Source organism: Cucumis sativus, chromosome 1 (genome assembly GCF_000004075.3).
Source record: "Cucumis sativus cultivar 9930 chromosome 1, Cucumber_9930_V3, whole genome shotgun sequence".
NCBI lineage: Eukaryota > Viridiplantae > Streptophyta > Magnoliopsida > Cucurbitales > Cucurbitaceae > Cucumis > Cucumis sativus.
In genome coordinates, this window is record NC_026655.2 from 11,505,412 (window position 1) to 11,524,082 (window position 18,671).

The following is an 18,671-nucleotide window of genomic DNA, read 5'->3' on the forward strand; positions in this document are numbered from 1 at the left end:
GGATATTTTGCTTTTTTTTATTATTATTTTTTATTTTATTTAAATAATACTAAAAAAAGCTTTATTTAGGGTTATAGTTTTAGATTTATAACAAAAAAAAAAAAATAAGCTTTAGATTCAAGCAAATTTCAAAATAAACATTTTTAGTCCATGAAATTTGAATAATGGTTTTAAATGGTCTCTAAACTCATTCGTTTTTAGATTTATAATTTCGTTGAAACTTAATAAAAAGAAAAAAAACATGTAATAATTTATATTTTTTAGTACAACAATCGTAGAGTCGAACATTCTACCTCTAAGATAGAAGGTCGGGTTAATTATCACTTACTTTAGCTCACTTTGATAATACTATTACCAAAAATTTTAATAGTTTAAAATAGCTTGAAGTAGTTAGAACGATAGATATTACAACTACCTTGTGTTAAAAAAATTTATTTGTGACGTTATAAAACCATCTAATTTTCAAATAATTAAAAAACATAATGTATAGTCTACACAATACACAGATAACATTAGTCTAACTTGCATTTATATGTTAAAAAAGTTACAAATGACATTAGTCTAATTTGCATTTATATGTTAAAAAAATTACAAATGGAATTTGTATACAAGACACGTAATAGTGATTGAAAAAATGTTATGATCGTTTTTATCATGTCTAGAATCACTCAAAATTATTTTAATATTTAGTACTTTTACACTTATAAACATAAGTTTCTTACGTCAAAATTGACTTTCGATTAAAAACAATCTTAAAAATAACAAAAGTGATTTCAACCATTTCATAATCACTATCGTGGCATGTAAACCGACGAAAAACTAGTGATTGATAAACCTACAATTCCTTCTTACTTCACCTTCATGAGAAGTGAGAACATTGATATTCCCCATCTTAACAATGGACTTAACAAATGAATCAAAGAAAAGGGTTTGATCAGAAGCATAGCTCCTAACTTGTGTTCTAATTTCACCTTCATAATCTTGGGTTATGAGCACATCATCAGACCCTAAGAGCCCTTTGCCTTCAAGAATGTTGAGGAAGTAATGGTTGTCAAATCTTGCTGGTGTCCTAAAATCTAAGGGTGCAACCCTTTGATCTTGTCCTGTTATAGGGCAAATTGACCTTAGAGTTCTTTTATATGTATTGTATCTCTTGTATCTATCTTCTTCTTCTTCTCCTCCATTCATTTCATATACTCTTTGTCTAAAACTCAAGCATCTTGCTTTCCCAATGGTGTGGCTTCCTTTTCACAGTAAAACACTTGTAGATGTTAGTGAATGAAACAATTATATTGGTTTATCGATTTTTTAGGTTAAGAAACACTTTGTTGTAAAAATTTCAAAACTAATTGTGAAGTAGAAATCAATTAGAATGTTGAATGGAAAATGGTTCATAGAACAATGTGGGGATGTGTGGAAATTGGGATAGCCACTTTGTTTCATGTAATGCAAAACTTTTATACAACATTCTAAGGAACTTAAATATGAATATTTTTTAAACAAGAGATAAATTTAGGCATCTATATCATGGGTGTATTGAAGCATAATTTTGGTTGAAAAGTATAATGAAAATTAAAGATTAGAACGATGATCATGAAACTATTATATATAAGTTCTTTGATTGACTAAAAAATGACTTATGTTCAAAATTAAATACATGAAAAAAGTTGAACAAAACAGGTCTTGACCTACCTGATAGAGCAACCAAGTCTTGAATGTTGAGGCCTTGTTGTTGAAAGTTGGCAATTAAGGTCTCAAGGGAAGAATTGGGAGAAGGAATGTATTTGTTGGCACCATCAAAGCTTGCTTTCAAGGAGTCTTTCCTTCCCAATGACACTGCCCATTCGGGTCCTCCTCTCTTTCCACAAAGTAAAAATAAAAAATAAACTTAGTATCATATCATACTAAACTTCAAAGAATGTTTTAAATTTATATTTCATCAACGCCTATGATATTGTATTAAAGTCGAAAAACATGTGTTAAAACTTCAAAACGTAGCATTGACAATGTACTAAGCTAATTTTAAGTCCATGTTTAAGAAGATGCTTATGAATATAGTACAAAGATAATTTAATTTATGCTAACATATTAACATAAGATATTGACTTTAATTTTAGGGAGAGAAAAAAATAATGTATTCTAAAATGAAATTAAATGAAGAGAGATTAGTACGAGCACAACAGCATCACGAGCAGCAATGGTCAAAATATCAGAACAAGACACTGTGTAAGGACAAGCTTCTTCCAATATGTATTTTATCTTATCGATAACACTGAAACCACGAAGAGAGTTTAAATTTGGAGTCGCTTGCTTTTCGCTCACCATCTCGGCAGTGTTGTCTAAAAGAACCGATGCATCACATCCCTATTTTATCAATGAAGATTTACTGTATCTCTTATAAAGAAGTTTACAACAAAAAGAAAAATATTTATGGAAACGAGATAGATATACCAAAACAAAGCAATCATGAAAATGCAATCGAAGGAGAGAAGCAGCCATTCGGATCTCTGAGCACAACAATCTCAACTTGTCGTCGAACAATATCTTCGACAAAAGGGCATGTTTCTTTGTAATAGTCAAAAACCAAAAGTCCTTCCCCTGAACTTCCAATTCCATGCAAAACAACACCAAATATTACCACCACCAATATCTTCAAAATCCCCATTGAATTTTGATAGTGAAGTTTTGAAGATGAAAGACAAAGGAAAGCTCCACAGTAGTTTTCTTTATAGTAAAAATTGTACCATTTTTTCCCTTAAAAATTTCCCATTTGAAGATTTTGATCAAAGTTGATACAACAAACTCTACCCAACCTCACCTATTTTGCAACCTTTTATACATCCTTCTTCTCAAGCCCTCCCATTTTACCATAATAAGAATGCAAGCTAGTCTTCTTGATCAAGATATTAATTAAACTTGTAATCAAGAAAAGAAAAAAGAGAGAAAAATTGGTTTCAAGTAAAGCATTAATTGATTAATGCTGATTGTATCTACAAATTAGATAGTCAAAGGCAATGGTTTAGTTACATTTATATCAAAACAAACACAAGTTTCAAAAGTCAAAACCACTAGTTTGAGATAACAAAGTTCCTAACATCAACATCCAAACTTTAAGGCCGACTCAAACTCTTGTAAATAGCTAAAGCAAAAAAGGGTGGTTCAACTCCTCATTCTTTGTACACAGAACAAAGCAGAAACAAAGCAACAAAAGTTGGCACAACAGAAAAATGGAAACACTAGCAGTTATCGAATAAGTATTCGGTCATCCATTGAAGTCGAGAGGACTCAAGGAGAGCAGAGGCCTAGCATGACTCATAATAACATTTCATATTTACTTTGGATTGAACTCACAATTAAAAGTAACTTCCAGCAAGCAGTTTTTCCACAATTGAGATGGAGCTTACAATCATTTTCCTTGGTCCTATACTGACCCATTCCATCTTGAACAAAAGGACAAATCCAAATGTAGAAGAATGGTTTCACACAAAAATAGTCACAACTTTTTTTTTTCTGAAAAGTTAAGGTTACACAAGTAAAGCCTCTGGAAAAACCTCTTGGTTATACACAAGTGAACACAAGCGGGCACAAGCATTCGGACCCGCTAAAACACTACAGTGGAGTGAGAAACAAATAGTACAAGGCATACTTTTATCACATGATTGTGCAGCGGCTCTTTTCTTCGGCTGGCTGAGGAGCAACTTGCTGAAACCTGTGAGACTCAGATGGGTTGTACGTGAACTCCGAAGTATCCAGCCCATACTGTTTCAAAAATAAAAAGAACAAAGTCAGAATGGAAAAAAATTGTGAAAAGAACATGCCATCAGATCATATATGAAGTAGTTCATGGTCCGGGACAAAGCTTCCATGCAAATCTCCAATTAAGAGCTGTGTTGTATAAAACTCAATGTGAACCAATGACGACATCCAAATTAGAATCAAAAGGTCAAGGGTTTATCAGTATAGTAGGTAGGCAAAAAGATGCCACTTAAGATTCTTGGGGAAACAAAAAGACTATTTAACAATGAAATTTCCCTCGTCTGACATATTTATACCGACTTCAAAAGGAATCTCCCAACATAAATACACACTATGATAAAGTGTCATGAGAAGTCCTAGTATCTGAAAAGAAAGATATTTGAGTGGCTAGAAATATTATTAGGGAATTAAAGACAATAATACTTAGCCAAGGAGTTTGTTAGTGGGAGTTGACTAAATAGAATGAGTGAGAGGAGTAGAAGGTAGGCAATTGTTTAGTGGGTTAAAGTGAGAAGGTCTAAATATCACGAATTTCCTCTATATTTTAGCTATTTGATTAATATCAGGATCAATTTCTTATCCTATAGTAAATGAAAGAATAGAAAGAAAGGAAAATTTGTCGTTGACTTGTATATCTTTACATTGTCATTATTTTCAGTGGGAAAATTCAACGTTGAGAAGGTTATACCTTTTCCCTCATTCGTGTACTCCAAGCATCATTTCGACTTGGTCGTTGATCAAGTGTCCCAGCAACAGGCACACCTGTTGCTGGAGCAACGGGCCTATTGATCAACGGTTGTCGGATTTGTTGCCTTGGAGCAATGTATTCATCATCACTGTCATAGTCTACAGGTCTGTTTGCTGCACGAACCACAAGAGCCAACAAGAAAAGGAGAGCCTGCAAATACAATGAAACAGTAATTTTTTTGGTTAAGAAACAAAAGGATGATGTTCGAAAAAGAGCAAGATCGACCTATGGACAGAGGTAGAGGGCACACTGAAACAAAAACTATGAGAGCCTTCCGATCATTGTCACTGACGAATTAAAAGGTTGTATTTACAAAAGAAATTTGTGTAAAGAAATCTATCAAGACATTGTATTATTACAAAGTGGAACTTTTGTTCTCATTGGGAGAGAAAAAAAAGGAGATATAATCAGTGCAAGCAATAAAAGGGAATTCGTAGCTATGTGGCTTAGGGAAAACTAAAAAGCTTACAGTTATTAAATCAATTAGGAGAAAAACGGAAGTAAACCCAACTATGTTGAAGCAACATTTCAAGTATTACAAGTTGTGAGTTCTCTTGTGATCAACACAACAAATATTATCATTGGTGTAAAAGTAAAATGAATTAATACGAAATCATAAATTGGAATTAAAAACCCGACCAATCACATATGTTAAACTCATCCTGAAAAAAAAAATCCTCTAAACCAAAATTCACAAGACAAAGAAATGGATCTCTAAAATTTAATGAAGGGTGTAAAAGTACACATTGTTGGTGAGAGAATTTCAGTAAAGAGTAGATAACTAAAAAGAATAAAATAAGATTAAACCCAGATCATAAAAAGAACAAGAATTTCAAACGTCATTTGAATCTAAAAACATAAATGAACCATCTTATTGAGATTAGCACATTGATTATTGCTACATATCCATTCAATAATTAAATCAAAGTTTTCTAATGATATATTCTATTAATCATTATATCAAGGGAAGATATCAAATTATATTGATAAACTTTAGGAGTTGTATTAATAAAAAACATTACATTTGTTTGAAAAAACAACGTGTGATACTTAATTGTATTAATAAAACCCCCAAACTTTCGTTAGTGAATCAACTAAAATGCTTAGTTTGGATTTCTCTTTAGAAGTATCCATGCTTCAATTATAATTGTCCATTTTGTAAAACCAACATTTGGAGAAGTTTACACGTGTGAAAATTAATGGAACGACGATTTTCAAAGGTAGTCATAATGAAAAATCTAAATTGACTCGAATTTGAAATTTCAAGATTTTGATAGCTAAAAGTTCTAAGATTCATACAGTGTTTTTCAAACAAAACCTAAAGGTTGTAAATTGATACACTTACAAAAGTTCAGGGATAATCAACATTTCTGCTATGTTAGCCCTCTTAGTTATGGGGTTAGAGCATCGCTTAGTTAAGAGGTTAGATCATCACTAGGCTCTTTTACCCAACGATGTCTGCCATCATGCTAGTCTAAGATTCAAACACTCCAAAAAGGGGTTCACGTACCTCAAAAATTATAGTTCCTAGTGCAACCCATCTGATGATTTCCCACTTGCTTTCCAGAAGTTCATAGATCTTATCAAAGTTTCCTGTTCTGTCCCCAGGAATTTCCTTCAGGATAAGAAAACAGAGCATAAGAAAATAAACTTATATGTTAAATTTTAGTTTGTGAACAAATACTCACATCTCTCCAATTTTTGTCAAAGAATATGAAGGCACCACATCCTAGTTGAACCAAAATCAGTAGAAGCAATAAAATCGAATACTGTGATCGTTAAGGATATGGTAATTTAAAACTCAAATGACAACAGATATCAAACCTTTTAGATTCAACTTTATTTGTTATCATTAACATGTATTATATTTAGTATCACCATCTTATTTCTATGAATAGTGTAATTATCCGAATACCAACAAGTTGTTCCCTGGTGGCCTAATTGTTTCATCAATAATTGATAAATCAAACAACAATCCAGACATGCAGGCAAATAGGATACACAACTTAAACAGCATCCACTACGTGTTGCAGCTCCAATACAGCCAAAACAAGAGACAACAAAGATAGTGACTCCCGTAGCAATGAACAAATATATGAACCTGCAAAAGAATTAAAATAAAAGAAACAGATTAATCAGATTAAAAAATATTCATATTATTTTATCATCTATGGCTGCTAAAATGTACTGACTGACAATATGAATTTGCTTGTGTTTGAAGATTGAGGGAATGGAGTCCTTTCAGATTAAAAATTTGTTTTTTTTTTTAAACAGAGACAAGCCTTTTCTATTATTACAAAAAGAAGGAGAAGAAGAAGAAGAGGCAAAGATGTCACAACTCACATCCAATTCTTTTGATATGGCATACCATCATTTTACAACGAGATATCTTATATTCTCAACAATACTTAATGCAATGTACTGCAGATCAATTTGTACACCAGTTCCAATATATAGCGGAGACTGTCAATAAACTGGCTTGAGTTTCCAAGAAATTAAGCAACAAGAATAGTGGTTGAAAATTTATAACATTACCGGTTAGCAATTCCTATTCAATATCTACAATAAAGAAAATCTCTAAGTTGATTGTAAATCACTGACAGTGTTTTAAAAGACTCAAGGCGTACTAAGGCGCAATGGCCCTCTGGAGTCTAGGTGCAAGGTGCACAAAAAGGCACAGGTTTTTTTTCATGAGGCGCACTATATATAAAGAATATATGTGTGTGTGTGTGTGTATATGTATATATATGTATGTATGTATGTATATGTTGTATCTACAAAATTGAAAGGAGCAACAATGTATAAACTATAAGTATATAACTATGGTAAAAATGAGACGAAGAGTTGGGAACGTAAAGTTGGGATGTTTCTTAACTCAAAAGACATGTAATTAGGTTATATATATATATATATATTAAAGCCCAGCCCACAACTGAGTGAAAAGCTCGCGCCTCAAGAGCCTTTGGCACCTTTGCACCTCATGTAAGTCGCGCGCCAAATGCACAACGCCTCGCCTGTTCAAGGAGAAGCCCAAGCCGTGCGACTTGGGCCTAGGCACGCGTCTGGCCGCACCTTTCAAAACACTGTTCACTGATACACTTAAATTGTGTCTGCTGTCAAAAATTATAGCGGACAACCATATCCTATGCTCATTTTTATTTATAAATTTTATAAATGTATGTGAGCATTCGAACCAGTTGGCCCACTAAAAACCCTATCAATACTTCTCTTCTTTAACTCGTGTAAGTATGTTATGTGATTGTAGTCTTGAAGAGATTTTATGGATTTGGTTCTTTCTGGGGCAAAAAAAAACACAGTTCCTGAATTGGAAGGAGTTATCCATGCTATAATCATCAGCTCAACCTGAGGGATAAAGCAGTATTGTGGAATGTGTGGGAAATCCATAATTTTTAAATCGTCAATGAGTGGAACCCTAATTCAGTTACTTCATAAACTCACCACAGCGTTGGTTCATGTTACTTGATCCTTCAGGTTCATGGTCTGTTTGTTTTTTTTACCTTTTCTTTTTTAAAAGGTTATCCTATTCTTACACCAGAAATTGGGGAGGGTGAAGATGGGGCTCCGGGGCTCATGGCCACTAAACCAATGATTTATGAAGCTCAATCATGCCCTTCGTAACTTTCCAGAATATTTTGCTTCCTAAATTCAGCAATTACAAGCAGCAGGAAACATACATGTTACAACTTAAACGGTTACATTTAAAAGTAAAACTCATACCAGGCTTTTGGAAGGTTGTCAAAGATGCTAGAAGACAGAGACACAGCCATTAGCATTGGTCGACCAAGCTGGACCAGATCATGATCACCACTCAACGAAGGTCCTGGAACATCACTATGAGATTGCAAGTACTCAACCAATAAGTAAATCCCATAGCCCACCATGGCAAGACCCAGCAGGGACAAGAAGAAGTTCAAAAGCTTCAATAGGCACTCAAAGCACCCTCTGCAGGCCATCCTCTCTGTACTTCCGATCCCTAAAACAACATTTCAAATATGCATCTTACATGCATTAGAACCCTAATTAATATCCAATAATAAAAAATAAAAATAACCCAACAATTTCTTAATACATAGAACTAGCTTCAATATCCCAAACTTAAAGAATCCGAACACGAAATTCTCCATTAAAAAAATAAAACAAAAACGGATCCTCACCTATAATCAAACTACAAAAACTTCAAATTTCCAAAACACCTGAACTAATAAAATCCTCACAACTTCAAATAAACACTTCCCTTCCCCATAAAACAACAATCAAAGTGGAATTAATATAAAAAACAGCACAATTCTATCTCGATATCCCAATTCTCCGCCTTTAGAATGAAATCATGCAAAATTCTTCAAATAAACATCGAAAGCGGGCATAATCTAGCTGAAAATTAAAGAGGATGAAGGAAGAAATCGGAGAACTTACAAATTGAGAGAAGATGATAATCAGATTGCTCGCTTTTCCGGACCTTGAAATGAGAGAGAAAGAGAGAAAAGAGAAAATGGAATTAGAAAGACGGTCCAGCTCTGTTGAGGCCAGTTGGCAAATGGAATTGCACCCTAATGGCTCTTTTTAATTCAAGGACATTTATGTCCTTACCTTTACGCTTGGGTGCCCGGATCTTCCGGGGACATTATTGTCAATTTCGGATGACGACAGTTTTAACTTTTATATTTCTCATTTGCCCCCTCAATAATTACTCAATTACATTTCACACCACCCACACACACACACACATATATATAATTTCAAGTCCAATTTTATTTCAATATTTTCATACCATTTCTTTTCTTCCCAATATCAATCTATACTCTAATCGAATTGTATCAATTTTAGATTAAAATTTTTCTCTTTTTATACCCATACTCGATTAATCTCAGAAAACAACCTACAACATTGGAAATTGATCAAGCATCGTAAATTAAACTAATGCTCTTGAAACTTTTCATATTAAAAAATTATGCTTACTATTTATCACTTTATCGATTTTTTTATTTTTTTAGAAAAGTTCTTTAGGTTTATTTATATGTATTTTCAATATTTGGGATTGGAGTTTAATCACATTAGCAAGTTTATGATAGCTAAACCATGTTCATATTTACCATGGTATATGAGAATTGGTTGGGTACTAATAATTATTTACCATTTTGTAAATAATAATTAAAAAAATCATTCCTACTCTAATTGTTCAGCAGATAAGGGAGAATTCAAACAACCAGTTTCTTAATCATTAAGTTAAATTGTATTTATTTGTAGCACATTAAGAAAATGTTATTATAAATGAAAAAAGGAGAATAAATTATGCATTGTAAATATAAAAAACACACACCATTGTGAGACTAAATTATAGAAAATCTAAAGTCTAAAGTCTCGATTCTAAGTTGTATGGTGGTATGTGTATCGTCGTGGAAATCAAAAGTGTGGTTGAAATGTATTACTCTTGAGGATGATTTTTTTCCAAAAGTGTGCTCATTCTTGTAACTTAGCTACACATTCGCTTACTAGAGTGTCTTTGTCATTTCTCCTTTTTTCTAGGCAACGTCGTTTCTTCCTCCTCTTTGTAATATTTTGGTTTTTGTTTTTAGATCCTAACATTCTTTCTTGATTCTCCTCTGCCATTGGTTGTGGTTAGTTGATCTTTTCCTAACTAAGCTCTCTTTTAAGAAATTGTGTGGTGAAAGGTGTTTGTTTGGGTTAGGAGGTTCGGTTGCTTTGAGTGTTGTTTTCGTTTTGACCTTAGACTGGAACATCTTCTTTCCTTTTAGCAATACATTATCTTTAAAAAGAATTATATAGAAATCTCTTTTTAACTTTGAGATTTATTATTGATCTACAATTTTTCTAAAAAAATTGGTTCAAGAATGTCTTTACCGCTACCTTAATAGACAAAAGACAATAAGAAAATATCGAAGTTTAATGGACATATATATATCACTTGTAACAGTGACATATAAATAAAATGAATATTAAACTCAAGCCCAACAAAACTAAAGTTTATAAAAATAAGAAAATTAACGAATCTAGATCAATTAAAATAGTTGATGGTCCAAATTATTCTTTAAAATAAAAATATGTGATTATCATGATATTGTTATTTAATACTAAATACTTGGATGATTACTGTTGGATACTAATTAGTTTGAAAATGTGTGATTACCATTTAATTGTTATAAAAGTTGTGAATATAATTAAAACCTATTAATTAGTCAACTTAAGTAAAAATTTAAAAAATAGAATTAGTTCTTAATGAAAAAGTTGCATATCCCAACATAAACATTATCTTTCTCATGCATTTAGATTTTTACTGTTTAATATTAATATTCATGAAATAAAGTAAGGAGATTGATATAAAATATTAAGTAAAAAGTAAAACTATACTTATAAATTTTTGGAAATTGTATCTCTTAAAATTATTAAAATTAATTAGTTGTTCAATTTCGATCATCCATTAAGATTTCGTTTTAAAACTAGGAAAGCATAATCTTTAATTGTAATGATAAAACAAGGATTGATATTACATTATTAAAAATAAATGTTGGAAACAGAAGGGGATAGTAAAGAATTTTCATTAATATGAGCCATTTTTCCAAAATAATAATAATAATAATTTTAAAATTTTAAATCCTTTTTGGCAATTTTTCATTTACTACTTATAACGATTTTATCAAACTATATAATTTAAAATTAAATTCTAACTTTATAAACTCAATACAATATTTAAAAATGATAAAAATCATCTTTTGAGTTATGTATATTCGGATATGGGGCTAAGAATACTAAAACGCTAATTTCAAATTATATTTTGTTTGAATAAATTACTGTTATTTCCTTCTAAAAGAAGCATTATTAACAAACATGGTTACAATCAGGGAGATCTGGAACCGTCGATTTGAGGAGGGACGGTGGAGATTCCTTTCTTAGAAAGCTCTGTGAGAACACTCTCTGTAGAAGGAGGCTTAAGCCCTAATGGAAGGGGTGACCATGGCTTCTTCATTGCCTCTTTCACAATCTTGTCGACCACTTCCTCATCCTACCAAAAATAAATTATCAATTTATTAGTTTCCAAATTGAATAATTATTCGATTTTTCTTTTGAAAAATTGTAATTGTTTTCTTACACCTCCATATTTTCTTGATTTTTTTTTTTTTTGTAAAAAATACAATATAGATGTATGAATGTAGTATTTATAAATTTAACTTTAATAAGTGGGAGTCTTTTCGCTTTGATAACTATTTCGTTTTTTCTAAAATTGAGCTTCCAATTACTATCTATTGTTTTGTTATTTACCTTCTATTCATATTTATAAAAAAAATAAAAAAAAGGTTAAATTATGTAAACTAGAAATAAAAAAGTTTTTTAAAAACAACAAATTTGACGAGTAATTCAAACTCTTTTACTTTTATATAAGAAAACTCAAATCACTTGTTATGCACAAGAGAGTTGTGTACAGATCGTATAAATATGATATATCAAATCAATATGATTGAGGCAGAGAAAAGAGTCTTTCCCAAAAAGTCATTTTCATTTTTTACTTTTTACAAAATCGGTTTAAAATAAACTGTGAAAAATTTCACAAATTATTTTGAGTAACATACATACAAACAGTATTTTTTTTTATTTTAAAAAATAAACAATTTTAGGTTTGATCAAAACGAATAATCACAAAAAGCAAAAGAAAAGGAGGTTTATATTTACTGGTTGAAGATCAAATAAACCCTGAGGCATGCCATAGCTCTTATTTACTGTATGCATATTGTGTTGTGACGCTGATACAAGCTGCAAAATAATAGCCAAAATAGAGCAGCCATAATTAAATAAATAAGGAAGGCTAAACCTCAGTTTAACTCTAGGTAAAAAGAAAAAAGGAAAAAAAATGCCTCTCACCTGAGGATATGAAAAATACGGAGCATGAGAAGGCGGCATCACAGGGCAACCCCATGTATCAGCTTGCACCTACAACAAATAGTTCAAGCAAAATTATCATCCCAACATAGAAGCCATGGATTATGTTAATTTAAAGTCAATGAATTCATGCATTTAAGTTTCTTGTATTCAAACATAACGCGTCCAAATATCTAAAACATGTTAGATGATAAGTTTACAATTGGTCCACATCAAAGAGTTTACACTTCTTACACCACTTGTTTGTTTGTTTGTTTTTTACACTTCGTTTTACTATTTCGTCTGTTCTTGAAGAATAGTAGCTTTAAAAAGTTTGTCACATCAAGTCTATAATTTACATTAAAAAGATAATTTTGTACAAGTTTTGAAAATAAAACAAAATAAATGTATCCAAAAAAATTATTTATGTTTCTTATTTTTAAGTACCTATAATTTGAAAGCAAGAAATCTTCCTGTTAGTCCAAAACTATGTCTACAACATTACTTTTGTCATCGACAAAATCACTTTCTATTGAAATGTTGATGTTTGGCAAACATTAAAATCATAATATAATAATTTAATTTATTTTCATAAATTCTTTTGAACTTTGGATTAACTTTTAAAGTGTTTAAATTTGAAAAACAAAATCTTTCGATAACTTTTCAAGATGCATTTTAAAGAAATGAGATTGAAAATAATTATCTAAAAAAACTTTGAAGCAAATTTTAAGAAAATAGATTTTTAAAGTATATAAAAACATAAAAAAATATAAGTGTTTAAATTTTAACTCATTCTAAAGAAAGTTTATTAAAAAAATATTTTTAAAAGACATTTTTTTATAAATAATTCAAACGCAGTTTAAAGTAATTTTTATATATTTAAAGTTGACTTTGGATTATTGTGTTTTTGGTTTATAAAATCCTTTTAGAATTATTACATCAATAATTACTAAAAAGGAGTATTTTTATTTTTATCAATAAATAAGTGAGATAATTTTACTTAAAAAGTGATTAATTTTTTTTACAATTATTGTGATTTTAGATTTTTTTCAAAATAACTTTCTATTTTTTTTAAAAAGTGTAATTTTGACAGTAACAATGATTTTAACTCCATGAAATCATCCTACTTGTTGCACTTTGTGCAAATAACTACAGCGTATTTAATCAGGTTGTTTGGGACTAGACTCATTATATGATAGTGGACTCTAAGAACAGAAAACGTTACCCCTGCGTAGGAATTCCAGGGCTGAATTCCAGGTTGTGGCCAATGGCGATAACCTAACGGACCCCAGACGTGGACATTAGGTGGATGGTCATTGGTCTGTCTCCATGTTGGATAAACAGCAGACACTGATATTCCACAGTTTGGATGATAAGAAGGGTAAGCCATTATAGGTTTCAAGTGATTGGTTTGTAATGTACTTCTTGTTGGATAATGTGACCACCTTGTATTTTCTTCTCTCTGCATCACATGTTTCTTTTGCATTCTGTACTTCTGCTTAAAACAAAATTAAAAAGAAATGGTGTCAATTTTGGTAAGTAATTAACAAAGAAATTAGGAGGTGAAGAGTTATTAAGAATATGGAATTAGAGCAAAGTCAGGTGACCACCTGGAGATGACTTGCAATGTTGTGCCTTGTCAAACCTTCAACTTTCATAAGCTCAAGTATTTTGGAAGGAATTGCATGATCTATCCCTAACTGTTCAACTGCTTGAACAAAATTTCTATGTAGCTCTGGGGTCCAGTCCACCTAATAAACCATATACCATTCAGAATCTCGTAAACTATGAAGCAGACACTCCATTTGAGGCTGGGTGTTCGAGTTAGATACACAAATTTCCATGGCTTATTTTTACTTGTTTATTTTTAGTTTCAGACATGTGGAACATGCTTGGGACACTTCTTCGACCTGCCTGGGACACTTACTTTTAAAAACAATTATCTAACCTTTTACGTTGGACCCCAATTTAAATTCCAACTCATCTATGTGCTTAAAGAAAAAGGAGACTATTTTTTTAACCAAAGATAAAAAGGACATAAACATAAAACGTGTCCGCGTTCATGTCCGTGCTTCTTAGCCTGTAAATAAGAAGTTTTTTTTTTTCTTTTTAACATTCATAATATACTTGGCTAGTTTATACATAAGCAAACAATCATTGACCCTCTAACATTAAGTTGTCATCCACAGAAATTTGTGGGTGGGTGGGTGTGGCCACCTCAGTTAAATGATAACTCGATTTTGGCATGGAATTGTAAAAGTTACCCTGGATTCTTTTGTAAGCAGTTATCATAAAAACGACTTCAACGTTTTTTCCTATTTAATGTGTTTAAATTTTTGTCTTGATGAAGTGACATTCTTGAATTAGAAACACACTTTCACAGAAAAATCCCAGCCTTGATACAATGAAATGCCTGATGCAGGGACTTAATATATGGAGACAAAAGACACTCCTCATTAAACGTAAAATTAATATTACCTTTGAGTCGGATAATTTTACCTTTGTTTTCTTTGCTTTGGATCCAGCAGATTGGTTCACACCAGTTCTTGGATTGAGTTCTCAGCAGCTAAAGGATCACTCTTGACACCAATTTTTTTCTGCAAAGGGATGATTAACGTTACTCAGTACCATTATTAAAAAACTGCAAAGTTCTTGTCTTCTTTGACCATTACCTTGTCAGATAATTGAGGTTGGCCCTCCTGAATGGGGCCTTCACAAATTAAATCATGTGAAGTAGTTTCGACAAATTTAGACTGCACATCTTTGTCCTTGCAATCTGTTTCCATTGAACAGTTCATTTGATCTCCGCTTTCCCAGCTAGCTTGCCTAGATGCTCCAAGGTTCAGTTGAGACCTATCATCACTTCCTTCTGGTTGCTCCCACACAATATCCTGAATCCAAGAAAGAATTTCCATGTCTTCCGGAACTCCATTCTTGTCTTCATTCTGTAGTTGGAATTGCATCAAGGATGCTACGGAGTCTTCATCCGGCTTTGAACTATTGGAATATGCCTTCTCAAAATATTGCTGGTTAATACTTTTGTCAATATAATTCTGTTTTTTTTGCATACCACAATTTTTGCTAGAACTGAACAATACCTTGTGAATGACATGCTGCCAGATATTCCTGAGTTTGTCCTCTGAGAGCGGTTTCAACAAGAACTCAACTGCACCAAGCTGAACGTAAATTGTAAATATAGATGCATAGACAATAATGCAAAACCATAGTTATGAGAATCAACTATTGGAGAACACACATATGATAGTGGAAAAGCTTCCTGCAACCAGTCAATCTATCCAAAGTAACCAGTCCCTAAGCAACTTGAAAGGACTGTGCTAAACTACTGTCCAGTTTTAGAATCACCAAAGACAGAGGCCGTTTAAAGAGAGATTAGACTAGAATCCTTACCGCAATGCATTTCATCATGGTACTTAGGCAATGAACATCTGAAGTCACTGTGCCACAGAAAAACATAATCTCAGTGTCAGGTCAGGAACCCTAAAATTAGTTGAAAGAAGCTGTTAAACCTGTCTTGTTTATTCTGAGAACCTAGCTTTGCTTTTTTTAAGTAGTACAACAGCATATAAGGGTGAGATTTGGACATCTGACCTTTTGGTCCGAGATATGTATTTTTGTTAACTTACTTATTATAGGCAAGTCCTTGGAAGCGCCAAGCAACTTAAAACTCTCATCGTAATTTCTTGCACAAACCTGTGACCAAAGATTGTCCAAGAATTTAAACAAGACAGCAATAGTCCAATTATCATGAGAAGTGAATATTATCAAGTAAACATACCAGAGGAGTCAGCTTATGGCCTAAATGTATAATTCCGTTCAGAAAGTCATTAGTCATACCTCCAGAATTGCAACATGGAAGTTTCCCGGTGTGTTCAAAATTGCTGACGAAGCTTCCTTCTCATCAGTGCAGGAATAAACTGCAGTATGACAAGTGAATCTTCTCAACACACAGAAGTATAAAAGAAAGTAAAAAAGGAAACTTCTTAAAGGAATGGAGAACCTGAATTATACCAATTCAGAATTTAACAAGTTAATGATATTTGGAAATACACATTTTGAGGGAAAAAATAGTGAAACTCTATAGTCGTTGAGTAGAAATAAGTGCATTTTCAATCTGTTTATAATTCCAGCCCATCCACTATATATCTGATTATAGTAAACAAAATTTAATAAAAAATATTAAACATAGTTTTGGTACTCGAACTTTCATTAATGTACTACTTTGGTCTCTATTCTCTATTTTTTTATTTATTATTTCTTTAGAATTTCAGCTTTAGTCCTCGAGTATAATTATATTCCACATGTACTCCTTACAATAAAGATGTATAACTATTTTATTGACAATGTGATGTCATCTCACTCATTATCATTTTTTCAATAAATACTAAATATGCAATATAATGAAAGTTTAAGGTCCAAAATAAATTTCCAACCAAAAGGAACATGGATGGATAAAATTTCGAGCCTCAAATCATAACCAAGCGAAAAAAGAAAGAGGGCTAAGTTATACATGTAATTAGCATCCAAAGGTGGATTATAGAAAAGAGAATGCAGATCTCCTCAAGCAATCAAGTACCTTAAGATAGTTTCTTTGGGGCGTGAGTAAAGAAAACATATTTGAATCTTGAAAAAGACAGCAAAGAAACGTCGATTTTAAAGAAAGAGGATTTCTAGCAAAAAGATATTTTGAAATGTCTCACCAACATACTCCATTTCCTCAAGTTTTGATCTTATCTCGGTCGCTGAGAAACTGTCCCTATCAAGAAGAAGAACCCTCAGACCCTTGGGGAAGTCCTTCCATTCTTGTAAATCGTCGGCAGTGCAAACCATAGCTCGCTTGGCCTGTTTCTTCTTATATCACTGCTCATCGGCAAAAACTCAAACATCTTCAAACCATAAACTGATTTCAAATGGAAATTTAAACATATTTATATAAAGAAAAACATCGAACAGCTAATCGACGTCTCACAAATGTGCAAGAGCGAAACGCTCGAGGAAAAAAGTAACAAAAATGCGTACAAACGTCTCAGCTCAAGAGATTACTCGTGAAAACGATAATGCATTTACACAAAAAGGCACATACACTATACAGTAACCATAAACATCCTGAACTCCAATTAATGAAGCAGAAAACCATTATTCGAAGACTAAATCCTCAGAAAAACTTATATTCCCAACGTAACACATCAGGAAACAACCAAGCACAGAGATATAGAGATTTAAGAATCATATCGATTATCGAAATCCTTCCAACAGAAACGAAAATCAAACTCATGACAATCACGAGCAAAAAAACAACGCTGGAACATTGACGAATTATTAAAAAAAAAAAAAAAAAAAGCGAAAAAAGACGGAAAGGATATTACATCAATCACAGTTTCGTGTGTTGTTGCTCTGACGGACTGGTACGTAGGTTCAGCATCTACACAAATAAAGCAAGAAGAAATGGAGAGAGAGTGGAAATGTGAGAGATTACGGATCCTTACGATTGCGGACCACACCACTGCATCCATGGTAATGAAGAAAACTGTGGAATCTGTGGTTCAGTTTCAAAGATGGAAAGAAAATTTGAAGAGAAGAAATGGAAGAAGGAAAGCTTACAGTGTGGGGTGAAAATGATGAGACGAAGAAAGATGAACGAAAATTGAAGCGTACGTAGTTGAAATACTTTTGCCGGCTCCAACGATCATCTATTTATCGGGAGACTTATTCTTCCCTTTCTAGAAATTGAAGTTTCGGTTTATACTATATGCTTCAACTTTTTGTACACTGTCACTCAAATACACACATGTGATGTTTTCTTATTAAATATTTTTTTATAATCTCATTGCCCGTTTTTGTAAAATATAAATGATCGGAATCTAAAAAAAAATTTCAAAAATTCAAAAATAAATTAAAATATTTACTGATCAAAATTTTAAATTATATGTTATAATTATATATATATATATATATATAAAACTAAGAGAATAACAAAATTGTATTTTAATCCAGTGATAAAATTCTTCAATGATTGAATCATCATTTTATTTTATTTAGTTTTTGAAATACTGAAAACACTTTTTCATTTTTAATAATTGAATAGTTTTAAAATCAGTTTTAGGATAAAACATAAATTTAGTTGTTTAGAAATAAGTTTACAAAATGGATTGTACTTAAATTTTTTCTTTTTCTCTCTCTAAAATCACTACACTCGCAATCACTTCCAAAAACATCCAAAGTTGAGGAGAACTAGAGCGCTTGAGCCCGAACCTATACT

General features: G+C 31.9%; 3 protein-coding genes across 4 annotated transcripts; all 3 read right to left on the reverse strand.

Annotated features, from left to right (window-relative positions):
- Positions 1-659: 659 nt before the first annotated feature.
- Positions 660-3,178, reverse strand: LOC101207771 (peroxidase 20). Its single transcript, XM_004148469.3, is given in 5 exon segments — positions 660-1,244; positions 1,693-1,858; positions 2,173-2,364; positions 2,452-2,500; positions 2,502-3,178. Coding segments are annotated over 5 exon segments (996 nt in total). The 5' UTR covers positions 2,666-3,178; the 3' UTR covers positions 660-819.
- A 130-nt stretch (positions 3,179-3,308) lies between these two features.
- On the reverse strand, positions 3,309-9,094 carry LOC116401610 (tobamovirus multiplication protein 2A-like). 2 transcript variants are annotated; one of them, XM_031880099.1, is made up of 7 exons: positions 8,939-9,094; positions 8,243-8,498; positions 6,506-6,605; positions 6,193-6,273; positions 6,015-6,119; positions 4,445-4,654; positions 3,309-3,759 (listed from the first exon to the last, which is right to left on the reverse strand). In XM_031880099.1, exons 2-7 carry the CDS (start codon positions 8,476-8,478, stop codon positions 3,652-3,654), a joined length of 840 nt encoding a protein of 279 aa, XP_031735959.1. In that variant the 5' UTR covers positions 8,479-8,498; positions 8,939-9,094; the 3' UTR covers positions 3,309-3,651. The 2 variants fall into 2 exon arrangements, with proteins under 2 accessions (XP_031735959.1, XP_031735960.1); XM_031880100.1 differs by lacking the exon at positions 8,939-9,094 and having other exon boundaries at positions 8,243-8,516.
- A 2,111-nt stretch (positions 9,095-11,205) lies between these two features.
- LOC101203265 (two-component response regulator-like APRR2) lies at positions 11,206-18,157 on the reverse strand. Its single transcript, XM_031880362.1, is given in 15 exon segments — positions 11,206-11,543; positions 12,209-12,289; positions 12,398-12,466; positions 13,620-13,889; positions 14,005-14,145; positions 14,873-14,940; positions 14,943-14,991; positions 15,067-15,405; positions 15,493-15,570; positions 15,803-15,849; positions 16,039-16,105; positions 16,250-16,329; positions 17,113-17,272; positions 17,779-17,915; positions 18,014-18,157. Coding segments are annotated over 13 exon segments (1,584 nt in total). The 5' UTR covers positions 17,243-17,272; positions 17,779-17,915; positions 18,014-18,157; the 3' UTR covers positions 11,206-11,378.
- Between the last annotated feature and the right edge of the window lie 514 nt (positions 18,158-18,671).

Excerpts from the sequence above, each read along its gene's own strand:
- LOC116401610 (XM_031880099.1), bottom strand. The coding sequence starts at position 8,478 with ATGGCCTGCAGAGGGTGCTTTGAGTGCCTATTGAAGCTTTTGAACTTC. Across the intron at positions 6,606-8,242 it reads GACAACCTTCCAAAAGCCTG|GTTCATATATTTGTTCATTG; the intron begins GTATGAGTTTTA and ends ATTCTTTTGCAG. Across the intron at positions 3,760-4,444 it reads GTACACGAATGAGGGAAAAG|TATGGGCTGGATACTTCGGA; the intron begins GTATAACCTTCT and ends TTTTTGAAACAG.